At 35.4% G+C, this 24,641-nt stretch overlaps 1 protein-coding gene across 1 annotated transcript in view; it reads left to right on the top strand.

Moving 5' to 3' along the window:
- The first annotated feature begins 675 nt into the window (after window positions 1-675).
- ADCY1 (adenylate cyclase 1) overlaps window positions 676-24,641 on the top strand; it is a 193,100-nt gene continuing 169,134 nt past the window's right edge. The window contains exons 1-2 of the mRNA XM_051970634.1: window positions 676-720; window positions 1,814-1,932. Of these exons, the coding sequence (XP_051826594.1) occupies window positions 676-720; window positions 1,814-1,932 (164 nt within the window). The remainder of the gene's footprint in view (window positions 721-1,813; window positions 1,933-24,641) is intronic.

Genomic DNA, 24,641 nt, shown 5'->3' with positions numbered 1-24,641 from the left:
CTTGTCTTAAAATCCTGTATATCCACACTGGTTAATAGGCTAAGCATTTTCTATTTAGTGTATACTTACATTGTATTTTGTGTCATATTTTGGAGATTGGTTTTCTACTAGCTATTCAGTGCACTGAAGATATAGGGACTGTCTTATTTGTATTTCTGTCTCTTTCAGGAGATAATGCAACACTTTGTACACATTGTAATGCTTAAATAATGTATGTTTGCTGAGGCAATTGGGGTGAAGTGACTTGCCCAGGGTTACACAGCTAGGAATTGTTAAGTGTCTGAGGTCAGATTTGAACTCAGGTCCTTCTGACTTCAGGGCTGGTGCTCTAACCACTTTGCCATCTAGCTGCCCCATCTAGCTGCCCCAAGAATGTATGTTTGAATTGAAATTAATGCAGGTTCCTTTTTTCCTGTCTTTTCAAATATTGAAAAACTTATCAGAGATCATAAGAGAGCAGTATATATCAGAAATAGGTCTAACTTGTAAGCCCATACCCTCTGGACTGTGTCTTGGCTGTGCCATTTAAACCTGGGTTCATTAGATAAGCTTCTTTTTATAAAAGTAGCCTTTATACCCATTTCTTTATCAATAAAATGTTGGACTTGGACTAAACTTCTCACATCTCTTCTGGCTTTAGATCAACATGATCCTAGATTCAAAGATGGGATCACCATGATTCTAGCCCTAGAAGAACTTAGAGACATGTCAGGGATAGAAGTAATGAATGTATAATAAAATGTGCAGTTTATATTAGAGCCATATAATTAGAAGGATATGAGACATTCAAAGAGAAATTATTTCCTTTTGGCAAAATCAAGACTTTATAATAAGTATCCTCTATACATAGACAGAATCAGAAGGGTTTCAACCAATTAAGAAAGGAGGAAGAAGATTTTAGCATGGTACAGAGGCACAATTAGATGGAATGCTTTTAGGGAACAGAGGGATTAAAAATTTGAATTAATGCCTTGAAGCTCCCATCCATCTTTAACACTCATCTTTGAATAAATGATGCTGGTTATGCTATGTTGTTTAGATCGCACCTTCTTAAACTGTGGGTCATTACCCCATGTGAGAGGGGTGGGGGACCTCTTTTTTTTTGCCAGGGATCATTTGGATATTTACAGTCATACATTTGGAGGTCATACAGAATTATCAAGTTGTAGAACTCAAGCAGTAGGAGGTTGTTCTACTTAGCTTTTAGTTCATCACAGCCTGTAGTTCATAATGCAAATGATTTTGAAGGTCTTATAAGGCCCATGGGTTGGACGTTCCCCACCCCTGCCTTATAGAATCTTACAACTAAATGTAGGGGTCATGAAATTATGATTTATTGTCAGCAAATGGTTGAATTGAATACCTATTTTATGTACCTATATACCTGGGTCCACATAAAAATTTCTCAGTCAAAAAGGGCAGAGAGTGGAAAAAGTTTAAGAAACCCTATTCTGGATGGTCATTATGTATAACTGTTGGCTGCTGAACAAGACAGTCTAGTGTGGTATCGATTTTATTTTTAATATTTAAAAGTGATATTTACAATGAGGTATTCATTTATTAAATGGTTAATATACACAAAACACTGTGGTAGGTGGGAGTACAAAATCTTAATGGAAATCTTTATCCTCTATAGAGAAAAGAGAAGGATTAGGGAAGTTATACTTAAATACAACAGAAATTCTCACATTAACTTGTGTCAAAAACATTTAAAAATACCTAGAGGAAAAGAGAAAAAAAATGCAAGCTAATTTGTGTCTTTATTGCTTATAATAATTATCATTATTGTTATGATTTTTATTTTGGCCTATAGGAACGGCTCCTGATGAGTCTTTTGCCCAGAAATGTTGCCATGGAAATGAAGGAAGATTTTCTGAAGCCACCTGAGAGAATTTTTCATAAGATTTACATTCAAAGGCATGACAATGTCAGGTAGGATCAATCCTGCAAAAAAAGATAACATTTAATATGCTTATACGAATATGCACTGAAAAGTGCTGGGATAGAAATAGGAATGTTGAGAAGTGGAACACTGCATTAGCTTAGCAGTTTAAAAGTCCTGTGTTCATCAGATGAGAAGAGAATCTATGATATCATGCAGAGAAAAATTTGAAAGATCCAGATATGTTGGCCCTTTACTGACTGTGAATCAGCAATACTCCACAATTCATGAATTGCTGTGGCCAACACATTTGTCATCTCATGGGCCAACTTCGTGGTAATGAGCCTTTTCCATACTTAGGTTGGTTCTTGGATAAGAGCCATATGGTCCATTATAAGATCTTTACTTGAAGCTTTCCTAACTTGATCAATCTAGTAATTAAAGCTTTATAAAAGAGGGTTAAGGTGCTACAAAATGTAATGTGTTTCTCTTCCTTGAAGGTCTTCAAACAAAGTCTGGCTGTTATGGAGGGAATTGGAGTTTGAGTGTGTGATTTTTGTGACCTATTATATCTGATAAGCAAAGCCTTTGAAAAATTGAGAGCACAGAGGCCAGAGAGGATATATAATACTTTAAAAAGAAGAAGATAATGGCAGTGGTGATTATGGAATACTTTGTAAATCAGTGGAACTCAGACTTTGAGAGAATTATAACTTTTTCATTTTTGATAGGAGTGCTTATCTTCACTAAACAATATATAAAGTAAATATGGATCAGTTAAACTTGTCTACTAGCTATTTCCTGAACTAAACATTCTACCTTCCATTTTCTTGTACATTTGCATAAACCACTCATTATATCTAGGATGCTCTTCCTCTTCACTCCCTTTCTTAGATTCCTTATGTTCATTCAAGGCTAAGTTCAGGTGCCATCTATTCAATGAAGTCCTCTGTCAACTCCTCTCAACTTCCTTTTACACAGGAAGATCTGAATTAAAATCCCACCTCAGATATTTGTCAGCTTTGCAATTGTGGGCATGTGATTAAATCTTTCTCAGATTCAGTTGCTTCATCTGCAAAATAATAGTACCTATCTCAAAAAACAGTTAGAATCAAATAAGATATATGTTCAGTGCAAATGTTAAAGTACTACATAATTGCTAGCTAGTATTTACTTATCTGCAAACATGTTGTTTCTGCCCAATTGAATATAATCTCCCAGATGTCCAGGAGCATTTTGGTTTTAACTTTGTGTCCCCAACTCCAAGATACTTAAGCGCTTATCCAGTAATAGGTACTTGACCAGGAGTCATAGATTTATAATTTGAGGCCACCTAGTCTTATTCCCCCAGGAAAATAAAGAAACTTGCCCAAGATCACAAAGTAATAAGTGTTAAAGGTGGGATCTGAACGCAGAACTTCTGACTCTCAAGCCAGTGAGAGTCTTTTCACTGTACTAAACTGCCTCTATTGGATAATTCAATTAAACAAACACTAATAAAGGACTATTATATGTAAAGAACAGACACAGTACAGTAGAAAAGAAAATTTATTTTGGAAACAGAAGATGAGTAACTTCTTGTAGAAACTTTGATATCGTTTAGTTACTTGGGGACTCAGTTTCCTCGTATGTAAAATGAAGGGGTTGGACTACATCTCTAAAATTTATCCTAGCTCTAAATGTAAAGAGGTATGAGAAGTGATTCCTGCCTTAAAGAGCTTACAATAATTAGGGAAATAAGCAAGGGATACAAGTAATCAATGTATATTAGAAAAGTCTAAATGCCTGGGAGAAATAGAGGAAGGATACTTACTAAGAAGAAGAGATGTTTCCAATTGGTAAGGTTTCATGTAGGAGGTAGTATCTGGTCTGTTTCTAGCAGAAGGATTAAGGATTTTCAATAGGCAAACAGGGGAAAGAACAACATTCCCAGTATGAGCTAAGGCATGGGGGTAAGAGAGGGTAGAGAGATTTTTATGAAGTGGCACACTGACAAGCTATTGGCTGTTTGGAAATTAGATTGCCCTAGAGGTTAGATAAGCCATTCTGGGAAGAATAGGTCAGGGGTGATTTTTTCTGAATATGGGTACTCTGAAATCTCTCCAAATTTTTGCCCCCATATTTTCATAAATTCACCATAGAAACATATTAACTATTTTTTCTTCTACAAACTTGGAAGTTTGGATTAGATGCTGTCTAAAGTTAATTTCACTGTCAAATTCTGTGACCCTATGATTATCCAGTAAGGCACTGTTGTAGCAACGTACTGTTTTGAAAGACAATGCATTTTCTGAGTGTACCTGACTTTCCCTGGGGGACTAAGATAGATTCCGGGAAAATGTGGTGGGACTGATAAAATCTAGAGCACTGTTCTTGAAAGCAGCATCTAGGGTTATAGTTTCTTTAAAGCCAAAGACTCTATCTTGTTTTGTATCCCCATGTGATGCCTAATACAGTGCTTTGTACAGAGGAGACATTCAATAAAGAGTCATTAAATAGCACCTTATCTGATGTATCTGTTGACATCAAATATATCTCATCTCACTTGTGGGACAAGCTCTAATTCTAGGACAGTGAGAAGAAAGGGAAAGCTTAAAGGCTGGAGGGAACAAGGATGAAATGATATGGGGCATGGAAGGAACAGAAAAATCCTTGGTTATTAGAAAGGTAAATAAACTTTTGGTTGAGACTAAAAAAGGAAAAAAAATCTTATTTGTCATTTTCTTTTCTCCTGAGTGCCCTCTTCCCGGGCTGGAGTTATAGACTATCAAAGACAAAAGGGGCTATGAAGAACAAATTTTATGCAAAATCATAAGAGGAAAACACTTGTTCAAGGTTACACCAATAGCAAGTTAAGTGGCAAAGCCTGATCTCTTTACTTCAGTTCATACCATCTTTTATCTTTCAATGATAAAATAATTTTGTTGTCATTGAGGTACAATGTCATAGCATTATTATTATGGTTTTCTTAAATTTAAACTCCTACAAGGTGAAGAAATGTACCTCTCCCTACCTTCAGTGAAAAGGTAGTTTTCAAGTTGGTCCCTCTGCCTCTACTATACTCCCATTATCCTGTGACATTATCTTTCTTTAATCATTGCTTTCATTAGTTTTGTATGATAGAAAAAACACCTCAGCTTTGGGGCTAGTCAATTAGTATGTTCTTAGAGAAGTTACTTGCATACTTTTGACCTCAGTTTTCCCCATCTGAAAATGTGAAATTTGAATAATGTCTCCTGTTCTGAAATTTTGTCCTATCCTTCAGTTCACTGGATCAAAAGTTTTCATTCCTTACTGATCCAGTTTAAAGACCACCACATGTTTTTCAAGATATTCATTCATGCTGTTTCTTTTCCATAGAATGTACTTTCCTTTCCTACTCTCCCTCTCACTCGTTTGAATTTTATCCGCCAACTCTCTCATCCCTGTTGAATTCCTTTTTTGTTATTTTTCTACACATAAGGAAATGAAATCTAGATGGGTAGATAAAAGTATGCACATGTGAAAAATGAAGGTCCTCCGTTTCCTCATATATAAACTGAGAGAGTTGGACAAAATGATCTATAAGTCCATTGTGAAAGCAAGAAATATTATAAGATGAAATGTTAATTTTGTGATGTGGGCAAGAAGATTTTTTTTAAGCCTTACAAAGTAAGGGAATGTAGGAGAAAGTATGAGTGTCTCAGAAAGTTTTATGGAGTACATAGATCATAAATTGAGTTTTGGGAAGGTGGGAGATAGAATAGATAACAGAAGAAACTTCATGAGCAAGAATCAAAAGAGGGAAAAATAAACATGGTTTGTGAGGAATACATTGTGTTGTATGCAATAACTTTTATTTACAGATGCCATGATGATGTAAAATATGACATAGGTTTATGGTTCCATTCCAAAGCCTGATGGATAACTCTTTTAGAATATAAGCCGGCCTTGCTTTTCTTGTTGTGTGTTTTTGGGAATTGTGTTGTAAAGTGGATTGTGGTAAAGGAATCCTATTTTCCTAAATGGAAAATATTATAACTAGTTGTCTGAGGAATCATCCTAAAAAGAATCATGGCTCTATCATAAAAGCAAATATATAACAGCTATAAACCTCCATAATCATTTAGAAATAGTAAAACTTTACCATAGTCATATAAAATGAACTCCAAATGCATTGTACATATTGATCATAATGGGGGCCCTACTGTATAATAAAGTACATAGATAGCCATCACATTTTGCTGCATCTATAATCTATCATAAATCTTTTGTAAAACACATATGCTAGCAACAATCAACCCTAAACATTTAATAACCATAATTGACCTTGTCCAGAGCATCATGAAGATTCCAATTTACTTGTTTACTGTTGCCTTAAAAATTAGAAAGGCTTTTATAGGTTTATTTGAGTAGTTCAAATGAATTTCTTATTATTCAATGAAATTGAGCACATATTTATGAAGTACCTACTATATGCCAGATACCATAGTAGGCACTGAGAATATAAGGACAGAAACAAAACAGCCTCATTCTAAAGGGGCTTATACACTCAAGTGGGGAAGGTAACATTTAAACAGAAAAAGTACATTCAGAATACATAGAGAGGAAATATGAGATACTTGCATCCTATTGGAGAATGAAATGATACGGACCATGGAAGGAACAGAAAAATGTGTATAGAAATAATAATAGAAATTAGTAAGTAGAAAGTACATACAAAGGAATGTGAACAAATTAAAATAGGAAGAGGCTATCTTTTTTTGTGAGATTATTTTTCCCATTCTTTTTTCTTCCTCCTACTTATTTCTAGTGCATTCTCATGCCTTCATTTTTTTTTTTTTTTTGAGATCATGTTAACATAATGGACTCACACCTATGCCCTGATTTAGGTAACAACTTTCTAATTTCCCTAATTATGATAAAGTTTTTTAGGAGTTCCTACATAGGAAATTGTGGTGAGCTTTTTCTTCTCAAAACACAGCCAGGTGATAAAAGTTCAGATCTTTTATTATTTCCAATATAGCCCGGTTAGCTTAGAGGCCTATCTCTCTGCTTGGTTCCAAGAGCTCTCTCCAAATGTCTTTAAATCCAAAGGTCTGGTCCTTCAGCCTCTGCCTCTGCTTTCTTCAGCCTCCAGCCAGCTCCAGTCTTCATGTCATTCCGGTGAAATCTCGACTTGTAGCGTCTTCCTCTGAAGAACTTCTTCGACTGGCCCATTGGCCTATTTATGCTCCTTCCAGAGAGAGGGATTATGGGTAGTTCTACTTAGTACCTTGTTTCAGGTTCTGCCCAAAACATCTTTTTGTAAGATTAGATCAACTCTAATTAGTTAGCAGTTAGTAAGGATTCCAACAGGAAATGAAGGGAAGGAAAGGAGAAAAGGTCTTGGCTAGGAAATGGCACATTTGAATTGTGTTACAAAGGAGACATATGATAAGATAGATGAGGAAGGAATACATTTCAGATATGAAGGGCCACTTGTGCAATATTATGGCAGTATGTGATGGAAAGGCAAGTATGCAAGAAATAAAAGCAAATTTCAGGAAAGTCAATTAGTGAGTCAACAAGCATTTATTAAGATCCTACTGTGATTTGGGTACTGTGTAATTTAGAGTTCATATATGCTTTTTCCTTTCATTAATTTCTCTGGAATTACACATAAATGTTTATTTTTTAAATTAAATTTATTCAGTTACCTATTCCCACTTTTGGGTGAGTTTATTTCATTCATGTTCATGCACACAATTCATGTGATTTCTAATAGTGTGCTTCCTCCCATCCTATTTTCTTCTATTTATCTTTCTTTCTATCCTATCTCTCCTCAAAAAATCTGTTTTGCTTCTGACCGTCTCTCTTAATCTGCCCTCACTTTTGTCATTCCTTCCCACCTCACTTCTCTTTTATTTATCTCCTTTTTATCTTACTTCCCTATTGGGTAAAATGAATTTCTATACCCAACTGAGTGTGTATGTCTGTGTGTGTGCGCACATGCGTGCGTGTGTATCTATATCTGTTTGTCAGTCTGTCTGTCTCTTTGCTACTTTGAACCTATTCTGATGGAAGTGTGGTTCAAACTTATCTGCCACCCTCCCCCCATTTTCCCTTCCATTCTGAAAGGTTTTTTTCCCCCACATATATCTTTTTTGTGAGATTATTTTTTCCCCATTCTTTCTTTCCCTTGTTCCTACGTCTAGTCCCTTAATCTTTCTCATGCCTTCATTATTTTTTTGTAATCATGTTGATATAATGGATTCATACCTATGCTCTTTATTTATCATAAAGTTCTTAGGCATTACAAGTCTCATTTTCCCATATAGGAATGTGAACAGTTAAATCTTATTGAATCCTTTATGATTTCTCTTTCATGTTTACCCTTTTATGAAAAATTTTATACTTTTATACTCCTTGAGAAGACTCCCTTGAGTCGTCCATATCCAGAATGTATTCCTTCTTCATTTTTCTGTATCCCCACCCTCTATCTTATATGTTACCTTTCCTTCATAACACAATTCAAGTGTGCCATTTCCTAGCCAAGGCTTTTTCTTCTTCCCTCTCTCCATTTCCTGAATGGGAAAAATGATACATGTAACTCCTAAGAACTTTATAATTATTAAGGCAAATAGAAAATTCAGCTATTCCTCCTCCCAATCAGGAATACTTGAAAGTTCTCATTAAATATCCATTTCCTTCCACCAAAGGATAATATTAAGATTTGCTGTATATGTTATTCTTGTTTATAATCCTAGTGCTTTTGGTTTCCAAAATATTATATTTCAAGCTTCTTAAATGTGGAAGTTGCTAAATCTTGTGTGATGTTGACTGATTCCATAATATTTGAATGATTACTTTCTGGCTCCTTGGGAGCTCTGGAATTTGGTTACAATATTCCTGGGGCTTTTCATTTTGGGATCTCTTTCAGGAGGTGATTGGTGAAATCATTCAATCAATCGTTCTCAGACTCTATAGTATCTGGGCAGTTTTTCTTTATAATTTATTTTAACATAATATCTAAGCTCTTTTAAAAAGTCATGTCTAATAATTATTAAATTATCTATCCTTGATCTATTTTCACATCAGTTTTTTTTCCAATTTCATATTTTCTTCTATTTTTTTCATCCTTTTGAATTTGTTTTATTGTTTCTTAATGTCTCATCTCAGTGGCATCATTAGCTTCCACTTTCTCAATTCTAATTTTTAAGGAACTATTTTTGTCCCTCTTTACAAAATGTGTCTAACTTAGATTTTTAAGACATTCTTTTCTTCAGTGAAATTTTGTGTTTCTTTTATGATTAGACCAGTTGTGGTTTTAAAGTGTTATTTTCTACACTATCTTTTGTAGGAAAATTATGAAAAATAAAATAACTTACCAAGCTGTTCATATTTTTCATAATTTTCTTACTTCACTCTTACTATTTTTCCTCCAATTTTTCTTCTACCTCTCTTTAACTTTTCCAGAAATTCTTGGTAGGCTTGTATCCATTTTAGCATATTTCTTTGAGGTTTATTTGCAGCCATTTTTATGTTGTTGTCATAGTCTGAGTTTGTATCTTGGTCTTCCTTGCTGCCAGAGTAGCTTATTAGGGTCATTTTTTTTCTTGTTTGTTCAGTTTCCAGCTCATAACTTTGCTTTGAATTTTATGTTAAAGTTAGTCTCTGTTCACTTTGAAGTATGGAGACACTGTCCCAAACTGTAGGCTTACTTGAAGCCTTTTTTTAAAGAGCTAGTATTAAAATCTGCAAGTTTTTGGTGCTTCCAAAGTGGTATGATTTGGGCAGAGGTATAGTCATTGCTTTCCTAATCTTTATTTTGTAAGGGCCCCTATTTCCCTGCTACTATAAGCAGTAACGTTACTCTTTGCCTTGGAACTAGGACCAGGGCCCTTTCTCCCTTTTGATTATTTATGGAACTTCAACTCAGAAATGTGACTCAGAATTGTGTAGGGAGCAATAGAATTGTGATAACTCCCAATCTTGTACCCACTGTCAGCAAAGGGTTCTCTGTAATTTATTTATGACCAGTTTTCTGAACCCCACTATCATCTCTGGGCTAAAAACTTCCCAAATTGTTTCTGGTCACTATTGTAGTGATCTCCTTGACCCACCACTGATGGGCTGCATGTAATCTAGACTGGATCTCATTTCAATGTTACAATTTCTCCTGCCAAGTTGTCTTTGGCTGGAAAAGTGTCTTACCCCAACATTTTGTTGGCTCTACTACCTTAGGATTGGATATGAGGAAGAATGTTAAAGTTGTAAGAGGGGAATGTTCGTAGAGTTCTATTGGATTGTTGCCTCTACTCCACCATTTTGATTCCCATAAATATTTATTGATATAGATTACAGCATTGATGGAAATTCCCAAATTGAAAAACAGTTTTAAAATTATAGTCAGGCCCTCATTTCCATTCTATTTCTTTTGCTTTTTAATTCATCTGGAGCTATACATGCAGCTGTGCTGTAGCAAGTTATGGCAATGTCAAGCAAAGACCTTTGGTGTCCAAGTCACTCACTCTTTGGCAGTAGCAGAGGGCTTACTTGATGCTTTGTTGACATGTTATTTAAACACCTCATCCTTCATTAGTGGACTAAGAATAGCCCCAGCTTCTTTTTTATATAATGTTGTTTTCTTGTGAAAAAGATGAAGAAATATGAGATGGGTCAGCAGTCTGGTAGATTTCTAAACTTGTTGAATGAAAGATCTTTAAGAGTAAGATTATAGAGATAGATTTTAAAAGGATTTTAGAGGTCATTTGTTCTAACCCTCTCCTTTACCTCTGGGTTTACTAAGACCCAGAGAGATTAAATGACTTAAATAAAGTCACATGATGGCTAAGCCAAAAATAAAATCCAGTTTTTATTACTCCAAATATAGGATTTGGAGCAACACTGATGCACCAAAGCACCTTCTTGTCAAAAATGGTCTGATGTCAAAACGGAAGGAACTTCTCTGTGGAAAGCCCCAAGATCTTTTTTTTTTTTGGCTTTATAGTTTTAAACACTTTTATCAGTGATTTTTATAAAGGCACAGGTGGAATGCTTATTGAACTTATATGTGAAACAAATCTGGTTGGGATCTTTAACATACTTATGATGGGCAAGTTACAAAAGGATCTTTATATGCCAGATTTTTTATATTAGACCAAATCTAATAAGATGCAATTTAATAGGATGCTTGTCAAGTCTAACATGTTAAAATTTAGTTTCTTAAATACAAGATGAGAATATTTTTGGATAGCTGTTTATTTATTTATTTTTAAAATTTAGTGGTTTTCATAGATTGTAAGCTTTGTATGAACAAAGCAACACAAAACACAATCTTTAGACTGTATTGAGAGATATAATATTCAGGACTAGAGAAGTCAGAGTTCCACTATACTCTCTTGTATTTAGTTCAGATTTAGAATATTATATCTAGTTCTTGATATTACTTTTTAATATGGGCATTAAGGAACTAGAGAAAATACAGTACAGGTCATCCAGGACATTAAAGGACTTTGAGACCATGTCATAAGAATATCAATTTAAGGAATTCATGATGTTTAACTTGGAAGAGTCTTATGGGATTATGGCTGTTGTCTTCAAGTATTTCAAGACAGTAAATTGAATGAGGATTTAGAATGATTCTGCTAAGTTGTAGAGGAAAAACAAGGATCAATGGTGGAAGTTACAAAAAAGTCAATTTAGACAGGATGAAAGGGAAAGCATCCTACCAGTTTCAGCTAAGTAAAAGAGGATTGTCTTTATGGTAGCGAATGACTGGAAGTCCCAAAGAAAAGTTTAGATGACATCTGATAGGTTGTTACTCTGGAAGTCTTATAGAGAAGTCTGAGGACTGCTGGTAGTTTTTAGAAGGAATTTTTGTCTAGCTAAGATGTAGAACAAATGACCTCTAATATATCCACCCCTGTGAGATTTTGTGGTTCTCATTGTGAGTCACCATGGCCAAAGAACTTATATTTTTCAATCTGACGGTAATGAGCTTATCTGTACTTGGCTTAGTTAACTTTCAAATGGCAACAATACTTTTCTGGAAATCTTATTTTATAGCTTTCCAGCTTGATAGAAACTGTCACACAAGACATTGCTCTGCAGACATAGAATTTGAGTATTCAGGATTATCTCTATGTTCTGAAGAGTCTTTGAAATTGGCCATTTATATAGTAATGGGGTAGTTTTAACTTTATTTTGCTAAGACCAACCCCCCATGCCAATTTCTGGTTCAATAACATCTCAACTCGGATCATCATCTTGCCAAATCCAGGTATTCTTGTCACTCCATGCATGTGCCTGTGTCGCCAATGCTTAAGAATAATTGCCTTGAAAATTAAAATTGCTCAATAGATTCTCCCTCCATCTCTTTCTTCCTCTCTCTGTCTCTGTCTCTGTATGCATGTGTATGTCTTTCTTCTTTTTATCTATCTTCTTAACTATCTGAGGCAGGATTTGAAGCCAGACCTTATTTTTTACCATTATCTTTCATCTATTCTGTATAAGTCTTGGATTTACTTGTTTCATAACACATTATCTCTTCTATTAGAAAATAAGCTGCTGGAGAGTAGGAACTATTTTTGTCATTCTTTATAGCCCCATCTCTTAACACAGTACTTATCACATAAGAAGTGCTTAATAAATGCTTTTTGGCTAACTGAATCTAAGAGGATGAAGATGGTCTAATGGGAAGGACTAGTGTATAATGAGAGATAATGATAGAGTAGAAAGAATATTGGACCTTAATATCCTAAGCTCTAGATTTAGATCCCACGTTGTATCCCAACTAGATATATACCCACGACCAATCTTAGTTTTCTCTTCTACGAAATGGAGATAATAGTAGCTTATATGAACTGTATTGTCATGTGGAAAACCATTTATAGGCTTAAATATGCTATTAGAATGTACATGGGCCATAGAATCCATCCAAACAGAAAATCTCTTTATACTTTCCCAAACCAGTAATCATTCAACCTCTACTTGAAAACTTCAAGTTTTTAACTGAAAATTGCTGCATCAGTGAAGATATGTATTTTTGGGGAAGTAAGACTAGAATTATGATGTATTCAGTATTGTTAAATATGTATTTGATACATAATTAATGGACCCTAGTTTAGAGATTAAATAAGTATTTGATGCATAATTCATAAAACTATAGTTTAGAGATAGAAGGGAAATATGATTCAGACCTCTCATTTTTCAGATAAGAAACTGAAGACATAGAGAAATGGTTAAGTGGTTTGTCTCATACCCAAAGAGTTCTAAGTATATGAGGTGGAATTTGAACACATGCCTTTACTGAAACCCTAATTCCATTTATGCTCTTAGAGTGGAAATAAAAGTGTACTTGACATTTTCTCACAGAAACTCTCTTATAGCCTATAACATATGATCACTCTGGAATAGATTGGTCTACCTCTAAATAGATCAGCCTATTCCCAGGAACTCATGGTAGACATGGCTAGTGAAATTGTTTTGAAGTGAATTTATCCATTAGCCATTTTGCAGAAAAAACTTTCACAGGTCTAAGAGAAGAAGGGACCTTATGAAACAAGACCATGACCTCTGCTTTACAGATAAGGAAACCAAGGCACAGAAATTAATAATTTCCCCAACCTCAAATAGCCAATATGAAGCACAACTAGGATCTGTTGTGAGAACAGACTCTTTAAATCAAGAGATCTTGTCATTAGACTAGTGCTCACCATATCAATTGACTTCTATAGTCCAAATATTCTGGGGATACAAAGATAAACATCACATGATTCTGGTTGAAAAGAGTCTGCAAAATATGAGGGGAGGGAAGGACAAAGTTATAAATGACCACTATAGGAATACAGTTGAGACTAAGTACAGATTTTTAAGGTGCAAAAAGACATGAAGTAAAAAATTATTTTAGATAAGGAAGACATCTATGAATAATTTGTTTCATAAAGCTGAATCAATCTTAAACCTTAGTTTATTGGGTTATCCCAATGGTGACACAGTAAACTAGACCTGAAGTCAAGAGGACCTGAGTTCTAATGAGGCATCAAGTACTTTCAAGTTGTATGACTTTGGGTAAATCACTTAATTTCAGTCTTTCTTGGTTTCCTCTGTTATAAAAATAGAAATAATAATAGGATTTAGTTTATAGGATTTTGATGAGGAACAAATGAGATTATATTTATAAAATCACTTAGCTATTAGATGTCTTGTTCACAGTAAGTACTACACAAATGTTTATTTCCTTTCCCATCCCACCTAAACTGACATCTTTGCAAATTCAAATTGTCTCTTTGATAGTACAGAGGACACAATATCCAAATCCCTATTTAGTCCCTGCACCTATTCTGGACAGAAGAAACAATGAAAGATAGAGTTCGGATTGTCACATTCATTACCTCCATATCATCTAAATCAGCAACAGTCTGAAAGGTTCCTGATAGTCCTGATTTGTGATTTTAATATTGTCAAAACCTTTCTTTTTCCAGAGGTCTTCAGTGTAGTTACAAATGTTCTTCCCATCATACATTTCCTATTTGATACTTCCTTGGCTCTCTATTTGTAAGCTGTTTACATGTCCCTAAGTACAAATTAGTGAGTATGGAAAAAGAGAACCATGGTACTTGAGAAATTCTTTTAAAAACAAAATATCTGATGTCTGCTATATCTAATTTATTTGAACATACCAGAATGAGTGAGTACTTCATTGTAATTTAGTTCCCTTTAAAAATTACCTTCTTATCCTTAAAATTCTAATGTAATACACACCAGTACTTTACTTAATACAGAATCTTATTCCATAATATAATAGAGGCCAACACCTTGATGGCAAAATGGACAAAGTTCCACCTCCCTATCCTCACTCCTCATAAGCTTATTTTCAAAGGAATAATTTCTGCTTATTTCTTAGCCTTTTGGGGCTCCCTTTGATTGTCTACATTTGTACATCTAGTTTTCCAGCTGCAGGTCCCTTAATACTTACTGCTTCAAAGCTAATAGCAGTTAATTCTTTCTGCAGTGCGGCACAGGAAATGCTCACTAGTCTCAACAGGAGTTAAGCATGAGGGAAAATGCACTGGAATCTCAAAAACTCTCTTTTTCAATTTTCCCTTTGCAACCTGTGACTTGTTTTCTGATCTATTTAATAGTTCAAAGAGTTCTAGTTTAATTAAGGGAAAGAATTTGTCCATCATCTGCCATATAAGTAAAATGAAGGAGTTGGGCTTCCATATATGTAAAATGAAGGTCTTTACTGGGATTCATTATGTTTTAATATTTTGACAAGTGTACATCAGTATAATTTTTTCTTTTTTAATCCTATGTGTTTATGGAGAGAGGGGCATCTAGAGAGTACAATGGATAGAATGGTTAGATGGATAGAGTTCAGCTGTTTAGAGTTCCTCAAGCTCTGGCTTGAGACACATATTAACTGTTTGATCTTGGGCAACTAAGTCCCTTAACCATCTTTACCTCAATTCCTCATCTCTAAAATGAGCTATAGAAGGAAATGGCCAACTACTCCAGTATCTTTGCCAAGAAAACCCTAAATGAGATGACAAAAAGTAAGATATGACTGAAATGAATGAATAGCAACAATACTCAGGGAAGGGGTCTATGGGTTTCATTGGACTTCCAAAGAGGTATATAACACAAACAAGTTTAGGGCCTTTTGACTAAATGATTTCTAATGCCCTTTGCAACAGTAAATGGTGTGAGTGCTTGAGAGCCACATGAACAAATATTCACTCACTGTGGCTGTTTTTCATGTTTCATGCAATGATTAGGATTAAAAGCTAGTGAAACCTAATTCTATTAGATTCTTCCCAAATCTCTTCTCCCTCACACCTGTCATCTCTTCAGGATAGGAACAGTTCCATTTTTTCATTGTATCCCCAACACCTAGTACAATGCATAGTGCACAGTGAATGTTTTGATGGATTGATTCCTAGTATCACATAAGAGATATTTTTTCTTATTATTTTTATCAATACCCAACATGACTGACTGAAATGTTTTTGAAAGAAATTTTAAAAACCCATTGGCTAATAATGGTGAAAGAGTAGGCATAGGGGAAATGGAAAACATGAAAAAAGCTGGCAAGATATGCTTGAATTGAATATAGCTCTGCTTTATAATTTTGTTTTAGAGTAGAAATCATCATTTGATACTATTTACAGATGACAGATCAAGTCATTGGTTATTTATTAAATGCTGATGGTGGGTCCAGCAATTCTTATATACTGTAGTGGATTGGAAAGGAGAAAAAGACACAACCCACAAGGAGTTTAAGGCAATTATACTTAAAACAGGTAAAAAGGCATAAATAAGATTTGTTTGTTGTTTTCTCACCCATCTAGCTATTTTGCCTTCCTTCTCAGGCTTTCCTGGGCATTATTGGTCTTACTGCCAGGAGAATACATGAATTAGTCTTTAAAATAAATAGTAAGCCTCAATGGTAAGGAGTAGCACAACTTTATGAAAAATGGAGGAAAGAAAAGCAAAAACAAAAACAAAAACAAAACAAAACAAAACAAAAAACAAAAAATCATGGACTACTTCCAACCTCCCTGTTCATGAGAGGTTTTAAATGTTTTTTTTTTTAATTAATATGTTACTGCCTTCCTTCCTTACTCCAAATCTTCATGCATTTACTTCAATTTCTCACAGTTAGTCACTTAATGTTGGGGTAAAAGTCTTTGACACAGGGGCAGCTAGGTAGCACAGTGGATAGAGCACCAGTTCTGAAGTCAGGAGGACTTGAATCCAAATCTGGTCTCAGATACTTAATACGTCCTTGCTGTGTGACCCTGGGCAAGTCACTTAATCTCAATTACCTCAGCAAAAAAAAAAAATAATAATACATAAAAACGTCTTTGATCTAGTCAGGAGAAGCTGAATTTCAAATCTATATGAGTAAACTTCATCCACAATTTTCTTATAAATAATGGGACAATCATATGTCTAGTATTTCCAGAAACAGCAACATGACATAATGGATTGAGGGCTGGTTTGGCCATAGGAATAATTGGATTCTCATTTTGACATATACTAGTTTTGTGACCATTGACAAGTCATTTAACCTTGTCTCAGCAAACTCTCTAAGACAAAAGGTTCCTCACAAATTGTTGATCTATATTTCTATCAAATTTTATGTTTCTTAAATGCTTCAGCAACCTTAAAGCACTCTGTAAATCTAAATTATGATGATGTTCTAGATGATAGGTGGCAAAGTGGATAGACCACTTCTCTCTTCTTTCCTTCCTTCCTTCTTTCCTTCTTTCCTTCCTTCCTTCCTTCCTTCCTTCCTTCCTTCCTTCCTTCCTTCCTTCCTTCCTTCCTTCCTTCCTTCCTTCCTTCCTTCCTTCCTCTTTCTTTCTTTCTTTCTTTCTTTCTTTCTTTCTTTCTTTCTTTCTCTTTCTTTCTTTCTTTCTTTCTTTCTTTCTTTCTTTCTTTCTTTCTTTCTTCTTCCTTCCTTCCTTCCTTCCTTCCTTCCTTCCTTCCTTCCTTCCTTCCTTCCTTCCTTCCTTTATTCCTCCCTTCCTCTCTCTTCCTTCCTTTTTCTTTCTTCCTCCCTCTCTCTTCCTTCCTTTTTCTTTCTTCCTTCCTTTTTCTTTCTTCCTCTCTTCTTCTTCTTCTTCTTCTTCTTCTTCTTCTTCTTCTTCTTCTTCTTCCTCTTCCTCCTCCTCCTCCTCCTCCTCCTCCTCCTCTTCTCCTCCTCCTCCTCCTCCTCTTCCTCCTCCTCCTCTTCTCCTCCTCCTCCTCCTCTTCCTCCTTCTCCTCCTCCTCCTCCTCCTCCTCCTCCTCCTCCTCCTCCTCCTCCTCCTCCTCTCCTCCTCCTCCTCCTCCTCCTTCTTGTCCTTTTTTTCTTGTTCTTATTCTCTTGTTGTTGTTGTTCTCCTCTTCCCCCTCCTCCTCCTCCTCTTTCTTCTTCCCCTTTACTGCCTTTCTCCCGTTCTCCTTTCTACTTCTTTATTAAATCTAAAAAAACATCTCAAAGCTCATTTGTTCAGCTCCTTTATTTTAAAAACAAGGAAATTGAGACATTAAGAGAGGCCAAGGGACCTACTCGAAAGTTATTTAAGTAATAATTGGGAAACTTCAGATTTCACCCTCAAATCCCTCAACTCAAATGTAGGGCTCATTCCACAGCACTGATGAGAACAGTTATAATGTTAATTGAATGATAATAAAATTATTCAGTTATAAAGCTCTCTTCTAGATTCCAAAGCAATGTCTTGCATTCTGCTATTAGGTATAGAGGACCTTTTTTTTGTCAATTTTCTTCTGAGTTTTTTCCCCCTAAAATTCAATAGGACATCCAGGTAATACAGTAGATAAGATGCCATGCTTAAAGTCAGGGAGACTTGTTACTTTTTAACTGTGTGAACCTGGGCAAGTCATTAATCCTGATTGCTTTGGTTTCATCATCTGTAAAATGAACCGGAGAAGGAAGTGGCAAACCATCCTATTATCTTTGCCAAGCAAATCCTAAATGGGTCATGAGTCAGACAAAACTGAAATTACTGATCAATAGGACTCAATAAGAGTTCTCTTAGTTGCTTGTTTTTACAACCCAACAGCCTGACTCATTGAGTTCCCTACTGGACTTGCTTGTGACTGATGATTCCTGCTCCTTTACCAACATTCTATTCAGTAACTATAATTTCCTGTTTAGCTCTAAAACTAAATATATTGTTTGTTCCTGATTATATTCAGGATAGGAGAAGGCAGGTGCCAAAGGAGAGGTGCTCTTAGCATTCACTTATTTCTGAGGTTGAGTTAGCCCTAGTCACAGAATCTGAGTTAGTAAGATCTCAGAATCCATCTAGCTCACCTGATCCCTTTTACAGTCTCAATAATACATAGCCATGCAGCCCCAAAATAAAGAAATCTAGTGTTGGCAAACCCATTGCATCCCAAAGCAAAATTATTTCAATTTTGGACAGATAATTGTCAAGTTTTTCTTTACATGAACTAGAAATCAGTCTTGGTGCTACTTTGATTACCTCAAGTTCTGACCCCTCTTGCTAAACAGAGGAAGCCTTCTACATGGTAGCCCTTTGTATACTGGAAAATGACTGCCATGTTGAAGCATGTGTATAATAAGATGTGGGTCAGAAGAAGCAGTGGGATCAGTTAGTGGAGTAGACAGAGATATTTATTTGTGGGAAGGTTGAAGCAATGAGGCAGTGGTGCTCTCCTCGTGATGATTAAATTAAAACACCATCCCAAATTGAATCAGCCCACCGAATTTTGAGTTAATGATGCATTTATGATTCAAGGTAAGATAAAGTGGACATGACCTGGGTTCTAAATTTGTTTCCTATGGCAAAAATCACTTCTACAGCTTTGGTGGTTTTTTATCAAATGATATAATCTGTTAATAATTACAACTGATATTTTTGTAGCACGTTAAAGCTTACATAGCACTTAATATACATTATTAACTCATTTGACCCTTGCAGCAACCTGTGAGCTAGGTAATACAGACATTATTATCCTCAGTTTGCATATGAATAAATTGGATCTGAATGAAATTAAATGAGTTATTGATGGTCACAGAGCTAGTATGTGAGGTGCATTTAGAATTGAGTTCTGAATGGGATTGATTGGATGAAGTTTTCTCAGTTTATGGGACTAGGCCTAAGTCACATGAACCCTGTTTCCAGAGCCAGAAGATCAGGTCTTGGACCCTGGGTAAGAGGAAATCACAGGAACTGATGAGACCCACAGGAAGCAATAACATTGGTGACCATTGGCCAAGGATGATTACTTTCTTTTAGTCTATCCAATGAAAAGGCTTGGGTCTTTTGGTATTTAAATCCTGACAAGCCTGAAGCTTGTCAGGTTCCATAAGCACATAGTGGGAGCTGGAAAACCACCCAAGTATGTGTCTGGGCCTCTCCCTACAGGGACTAAATAAATGCTTTCTCTTTGTACCTGAGGATGTCTCTGATTAGTTAATTTGGGAAAGGGGGTCTTGTACCCCTCCCACATAGTTCTTAATGACTTCATGCCTAGAATTTTACTACTACTTCCATTTAGTATAATGCTGGAGAAACTGAGGCAATATAGAGATTAGAGAGTTTTTAATATTTTATTTGGATTTCTGAGAGGGAGAGATGGTGCTGGGGGCATGTTGCCCCCAGGGCTGATGTCTCTAAGCATCCAACAGGGATTGTGAGTTCTCAAATGATATTTATATACACATGTAGTTCCAAACTTGGGTAGCTAAACAAAGGGGGAGGGATGGAGTCCAAACTCTGGTGAGCAGGAATCTCCACGAAGGAACCATCAATCTGGTTCTGACAGGTTGGGGGTAGGACCATAAATTCTAACAAATTGGGAGGACTTAGGAATGTCCAACTAGAGCCAGGAAGTCTGAAACTTCGAGATGTAGACAATGACAATTAGGTATCTGAGATAGGACATTGTAAGGACCTCACTAGCACTCAGAACACCCCAGGATCGGCCGGAGTCAGGATAAACAAAAGTCCTCAGTATTATTGGTCCCCAGACGCAGAATTGAACAGGATGGAAGCAGATTCTCCATGACCACCTTCCCCTTCGTCTACCACCGAGAGTGTGACCCTGGCTAGTCTTACTCCACCCCCAGTCCCTTCTACAATCCTCTGTATACACCAATCATTGAGCCAGTATGGATAGTGGAAAGGACCATTTTCCAAGCATATGCCCATAGAGTATTGTCCAATCAGTAGTTAGCCTCAAGTATTCAGCAGTCCTGACTTCAGTGCATCAACCAATAGTTTCAGCTCTCTACAGGACATTTGTAGTCTTATCTTTGGGAATGTCAGATCTCTACAGCCCTGATTATCTCAGTTCTAATGAGCAGAAAAAGGGGGGTTGCAATCAGGGAAACTGAGGCAGGACAATTCAGGGAAACTGAAGCAGGATAATTTAGGAAAAATGGAGGCAAGCCCACTTAGGGAAACTGAAGTGGAACAATTTAGGGAAGCTGAGGCAGGATAATTTAGGGAAACTGAATCAGAACAATTCAAGGAAACTGAGATAGGACAATTTAGGGAAACTGAGGCAGAACAATAAAAGGGAATTGTGGCACAACATTAGTACAAATGGGAGACTATTTGATTTGTATTCCCAATATCTGTGATTTCTTCAGTGTAAGGGGCAATAGATATGGAAAGTCTCTATTTAAACAAACTACAAATTGGCTATGACTTAAAACATTTCTAGGGCTCTGCCTGAGGCACATTTAGGGTAAGTAATTTATCCAAGATCACATAGTAAGGAAGTGTTGGAAACAAAATGTGAAACAAGATTTTCCTGACTTTAAGCCACATCCTCTCTCCAGTGTGCTTCATGAAAGTCTCTGTTGCTAATAGCACAATTTCAAAAAGGAAGAAGATTTGTAAGATATATGGGCTCAAAATAAGCTTCTTCTCAGCCTCAGTGAACATCTTTGACCCTTTGTCTTTCCATGTGAAGCTGGTATAGATTGATCACAGTGGCGAGAAGGAAGGAGCTATAGGGGGAGGAATAATTGTGGGGAGACATCATGTTGATGTGAAAAGGATAATGTATTTAGAGTTCAAAATTTAGGATCAAATCATAGTTTCTTCTATTTAGCAGCTATGTAGAACTAGAGAAGTCACTTCATTTCTCTGGGGTAGACTTTCTTGGAATATAAATTAAAGGAGTTCATTTAGATAATTTCTAAGGTCTATTCCAGCTCTAAATCCTGTGATATTGTCATATCAGTAAAGGACTGAGAGTAATTACTACAGAGAGTAAAGGACTGAGGTAAGAGAAGTTGACAAAAGCTAAGACTGAGGTTCACAGTGATATAATTTTCTTCTTCTTCTTCTCCTTTCTCTCTCTCTCTCTCTCTCTCTCTCTCTCTGTCTGTCTCTCTCTCTCTCTCTTTCTCTCTCTCATGGAGGGAGGGAATTCTATTTTCATTGAATCATCAAATTCAAGAGTTGAATGGGACCTAAGAATCATCTAGCTCAATTGATAGCTGAAAGGGATCCCCATTACTCTGTACTTACCAAATGGCCATCATCCAGCTTCTGCTCTAAGACCTGGTGACCTTGAATCATTTGATCTTGATCTCCAATAAAAGGGAATCCACTACCTACTGAGGAAGCTTACTCTACTTTTCAGACAGGTCTTTTTCATGGAAAGCGTTTTGTTTGTTTTGATTTCCCCAAAAAAGCAAACTCAAATTTCTTTGCCTGTTTGTTAGTTTCACTTTCTCAGTTCAAATAGAACTAAACCAATTACTTTTTCATATGGAAGACCTTCAGATACTTGAAGAGAATTGTGATTTTCCTTGAATACTTTCCATATCTTTGTGTGAATTTAACAATTATCAACAAACCTTTCAAAATGCTCAGAATAATTTAGAAGACTAGCAAAATTGTTCTACTTATGTCCCCCTTTGAGTTTATTTATTTTTATTTTCCTCTGTGTATTTTCTAAATAAATGAATGAATAGAAAAGCATTTATTAAAAACCTATTATGTGCCAAGAACTGGGAATACAAAAACAAAAGTACAAGCATTTCTTGCATTCAAGTAATTTTCATTCTAACAGAGGAAAGCCACTCAGGATCATGTTATCTAGGGCAAAGAATTATGGTTTAGGAATTTGTGGGGAAGATGAGTATAGCTCTAGGAGATGAGATTGACATACCAAACATATCAGTATTGATTTGATTATGATTTCATAATTGGAAAGTGTGTTGGAGAAGTAGGGTTGGGAGAGTATAATTTGAAGTTTTTAGGACTTGGCTAATGGTGATTTCTTTTGTTTGATTATATCTATTATGTGAGAGCAGTTGTATAGGCAATAGGATTAAGATAAAAGATTTTTAAAAATTAGAAAAGAAAGGAAAGAGGGAAAGAAGGAAAAAAGGAAGGAAGGAAGCAAAGAGGGAAAGAAAATTCTTGAGTCTACTATTCTCCCTTGTAAAATATGCCCAACTTCTTCAATTGATTGTTATAGGATGTAGATCTTCACTGACCTGGTTATTATATTCCTCTGAAAAATATTCTACTTATCAGTATCTTTCCTAAAATGTGTTACCCAGAATTGAATATAATACTGTCTGACCAGGGCAGAATACTGAGATTATCACTTTCTTTATACTAAAATATGTTTATCTCTTAATGTAACCTGTAATTGTAGTAACTGTTTTTGATGGCCACATCACCATGTCCATTCATATTGAAGTTGCAGCCCACTAAAACCCCTAGGGCAATTACTGCACTTTCTCATTTTGGTTTTCTGAACTGATCCAACCATTTTGGAGAAAAATCTGGAATCACACCAAAGAGTTATTAAACTACCAATAATCCTTTGACCTAGTAATACCACTACTAGGTCTATTTCCAAATAGACAAAAATTGTTTAGGGGGAAAGGAAAAGATCCTATATGTTCTATAATAAATGGCAGCTCTCTTCGTGGTGACAAAGAACTAGAAATGTAGGGATGCACATCAATTGGGGAATGGCTGAACAAGTTGTCATATATGATAATGATGGAATACTATTGTGCTATAAAAATGATGAGTTCAATAATCTTAGAAAAACATGGAAAGACTTGCATAGAATAATGAAGGGTGAAATGAGCAGAATCAAAAGAATGTTGTGCACAGTAACAGCAATATTATTTTAAGAATGATTTTGAATGAATGTTATCTTGACTATTATAAATGCCTAAATTAAGTATAAATGACATGAAGAAAGATGCTATCTGCATCAATAGAAAGAATTGATAGATAGAAGTATATATAGAATAATTTTATATATACATATATATACATAAATATACAATTTACATACGCCCATTATATTTAATGGTAGTCATTTCTAGGTCAAGGTTGGGGAAGGGTAAAAAAAAATAAGAAAAAAATTTACATGATAATTTTCATGTATATTTGAAAAAAAATCATGTATAGTAAATTATACTTAGTAGATTTGAAGTTTTATACACAATCACCTTTTTGTTGTGCTTTGTTATGGAAATGTTTACTTTATTCCATAAATATATGTTAATGTAAAAATTTTTTTAAAGAAATTGATTCATTATTCTTAAGTATAAGACCCCACAAGGATAGAATCAGACTCCAAAAAAAAAAAAAGAGCTGAACAGGCTGAATTGGAGCCTGTTTCTGTCCTTATCATTTTAGTCATCACTCTCGGCTTTGTTCCAATGACAAATATGATAAGAATTACACCTTTGCCTTAATTCAAATCATAGTCAAAAATTTTTAAACAGCAAGTAGTCAAATGCAGATAACTAGGACATTCCATTGAAGGCTTCCTGTCAAGTTAATATAAAAGTATTAGCAGATTCTGAAGTCCTAAACCAGTCTTCAATACATCTAGTTATATTGTTATCCCCTTTATATCTCCTGTCATTCCCTCCAATAATTCTGTGACTTGAATATTTTATCAATTGTTGTAAAATCAGAGAATTTCAGAGATGGAAGAACACTCATTGATCATTCCATCTGATATTTGAATAGTTTTTCTACTATACAGCTGACAAATATTTTCACCAAGGGTAGATAATAATGATCAGTAGTAGTAATAACGATGATGATTAATAATAATAATAGCCAGGGGGATGCTGGTAAATGTTTAACTGACTCTTGAAATGACATGACATACTTTTAAGGTTATCCATGTGATTAACATTTTCTCCATCATTTATTAAATCCAGACAATCAACAAAACAATAAATCAAGCTCTGCCAATAAATGAAGTTTGCCATTTTCCAAAGTGCAAAGCTTTCTAAAAATGTTAACAAACT

This window comes from Antechinus flavipes, chromosome 1, assembly GCF_016432865.1.
Source record: "Antechinus flavipes isolate AdamAnt ecotype Samford, QLD, Australia chromosome 1, AdamAnt_v2, whole genome shotgun sequence".
NCBI lineage: Eukaryota > Metazoa > Chordata > Mammalia > Dasyuromorphia > Dasyuridae > Antechinus > Antechinus flavipes.
Note: the sequence above shows the minus strand (reverse complement) of the source record. Positions and strands in the feature narration are given on the sequence as shown.